At 30.9% G+C, this 2,802-nt stretch overlaps 1 protein-coding gene across 1 annotated transcript; it reads left to right on the forward strand.

Annotated features, from left to right (window-relative positions):
• LOC104789561 (transcription factor MYB114-like) lies at positions 1,115–2,492 on the forward strand. Its single transcript, XM_010515238.1, has 3 exons — positions 1,115–1,235; positions 1,787–1,916; positions 2,015–2,492. Exons 1-3 carry the CDS (start codon positions 1,115–1,117, stop codon positions 2,490–2,492), a joined length of 729 nt encoding a protein of 242 aa, XP_010513540.1.

Consider the following 2,802-nt stretch of genomic DNA (forward strand, 5'->3'; position numbering starts at 1 on the left):
TTAGGGTATAATGTTTTTTATTAAACAAATATTCAACTCGACAAATTATATTTCATGTCTTATATTTCTAATAAAAGACTTGTTTCATACTTTTCATTTCATTTTATACTATTATATTTATGGATCTATTTAAACTGAAATGTTGTAAACGATTTATATGTTGTTTTCTTAGCGTTTAATCTGGTTGTTGGGATTGAAAATATTATATCTTTAAAGATATAGCATTTTTTATTCAATATGCGTTTGAGTCAAATGTTTGGGTTCTCTATGTTTTATCCCTTATGGTATATAGTTTTTTTATTAAACAAATATTCAGCTCAGCATATTAGTTTTTATATGACTTGTTTTATACTTTTCATTTCATTTTATATTATTTTATTTATGTGTTCTGTTTAAACTGGAATATCGTATTTACAAATATTTTTTGTTTCATTATTTCTTTTTTAATTTATTTAGATTTCTAAAAATATACTATAAAAGTATAATATAAAATTATATTCATCCAGATTCTATATAGTAATATTTGTATCTAACTATCAACACTATTTAGTATTTACTATTATAATATTTGTTTACATCAGATTTTAGACATAAAATGCTACATGTCATATTAATATAAGCACAAACCTACAGCAGTAGCTGCTACACACCATACTCTAACATTTTCTTCCACACAGCTCGTTCATACTTACCCTATTTTGGTAATCTTACAATGGCGTTGACCATTTTCTTAATTTCATACATTAGTGTGCTATATTCTTCTTTAACTTTTTTTTTATTTGGTTATCTCCCAAAATCGCCATTATTTTTATTCATGACAATTTATTTTGAAATGCTTTTGTAGTTACCGATACTTCTAAATTTTTAAGAATAGTCTTAATTATCCAGACAAAAAAAAACAACTTTTGGCAAAATAAAAAAAAATTTGAAATGTGGATATCAAACATGCACGTCGTCACTCCCGTAAGCCCCTCACATGTGTAGCAGTATATCGTGTTTACTCTATATATGCGTTACAAGGTTTCAATGAGTCACAATACACTGTTCCCTGCTCATTTTTTTTTGCAATTTTTATACTTATTTGGTTAGATAATTATAAGTCTTATCTTGGTCCATGGAGAGATCGTCCAAAGGGTTAAAAAAAGGTGCATGGACCCCCGAAGAAGATAGTCTTTTGAGGCAATGCATTGATAAGTATGGGGAAGGAAAATGGCATCAAGTTCCTCTACGTGCTGGTATATTATAATTTTTTAATATTATACATTATTTTATACATTTTTTTCTCTATAAAACTAACAAGTTGAAACGTAGAAATTCGTAAACACGTAAAACGTATTACACGCTTTATGCAACCATTTATTCATATCTTAGTGTAAAGCCGTGTATAAAGATGTCCTCTGAGACCGACGACATCTCTTGTTCTTGTATTACCGATAACCGTACGTTGAGTTTTGGCACCGTTGTGACTCATCTTGACGAAGAGTAGAAAAAACTAGGTCATTTGAGTTTTTAGGATTTTCACTCTAATACTACGCAGAAGTACTAGATATTCAATTGGCACGTTGGTTAACAACATGATAGATATTGTTTTTAATTATTGACGTTTGTCTTTCCGGAAATGAACAAAAATTTGAAAATTTGTGGGCGTATAACGTATCTTAGTGTTTAAGATTCTTCATGAAAAAAAGTAATCGCAGTAATAAGTATACTTAATAAGTTTTTTTTCTTTGTTATTTATAAACAAGTATGTACATGCTAAAATTGACCCTAAGTATTGGTTATCTAGGGTTAAACCGATGCAGGAAGAGCTGCAGATTAAGATGGGTGAACTACTTGAATCCCAATATCAACAGAGGAGAATTTACTTCTGACGAAATTGATCTTCTCCTTCGTCTTCATAAGCTTCTGGGAAACAGGTTTAAATAGTTTAGACACAAATTCAGATTATAGATTTACACAGTGTAATGATCAAACATTAGTAAGTCATATACAAATCATTCAAATGCATGCTTAGGTGGTCATTGATTGCTGGTAGATTGCCTGGTCGGACCGCTAATGATGTCAAGAATTACTGGAACACCAATTTGGCTAAGCAGCTAGATTCGCGTTTTAGGAGCAAAATGAGAAATAGTGAAGGTACTTGCTCAGCTGCAACACCAGCCCAAAAACACACTGTTATAAGGCCTCGACCTCGATTCTTCTCCAACAACAATTGGTCCATCTCGGTTAATGATCTGTCCGAAGTTGGCATCGGCGAAGTTATCAGCACCAAATATGGTAGTATCACAAGTAACAAAGACGACGAGAAATGTGATTTTGTCAACAATCTAACTGATGGAGAGAGTATGTGGCGGAAGAGATTGCTTGAAGAGAACCAAGAGGAAGATGCAGTGGGTAATGTAGGTAATACAATTGACGAGGAGGGAGACAGTTCTTCGATTGATTCAATGTCTTCAACATTTGAGAAACTTGAGAGTCTGTTCAATATATAGATACAACTACGAGAGGTGGGTTAGGTTATGAATTTCTTAGTGATTGTCTTACGTTTTGATTTGAGAACATTTTCCTTTGGTAATATGCAGTTTACCTAACCAAATCATATGACTAATCTCTGACACTTACAATTGCTATGTGAAAAAATGGAAAAGAGAGGATGTATAAATTAGTTACAATTTAGTTATCAACATCTCAGCAAGTCAATTTAATTTTGTCTTCTAAACTATTTTAATTTTTCATTTTTTAAAAAGACAATGTATAAATTGATATTTCACATATTAATGTTACAAAAAAAACAAAACAAAT

The sequence above is a fragment of the Camelina sativa genome, chromosome 5, assembly GCF_000633955.1.
Source record: "Camelina sativa cultivar DH55 chromosome 5, Cs, whole genome shotgun sequence".
NCBI lineage: Eukaryota > Viridiplantae > Streptophyta > Magnoliopsida > Brassicales > Brassicaceae > Camelina > Camelina sativa.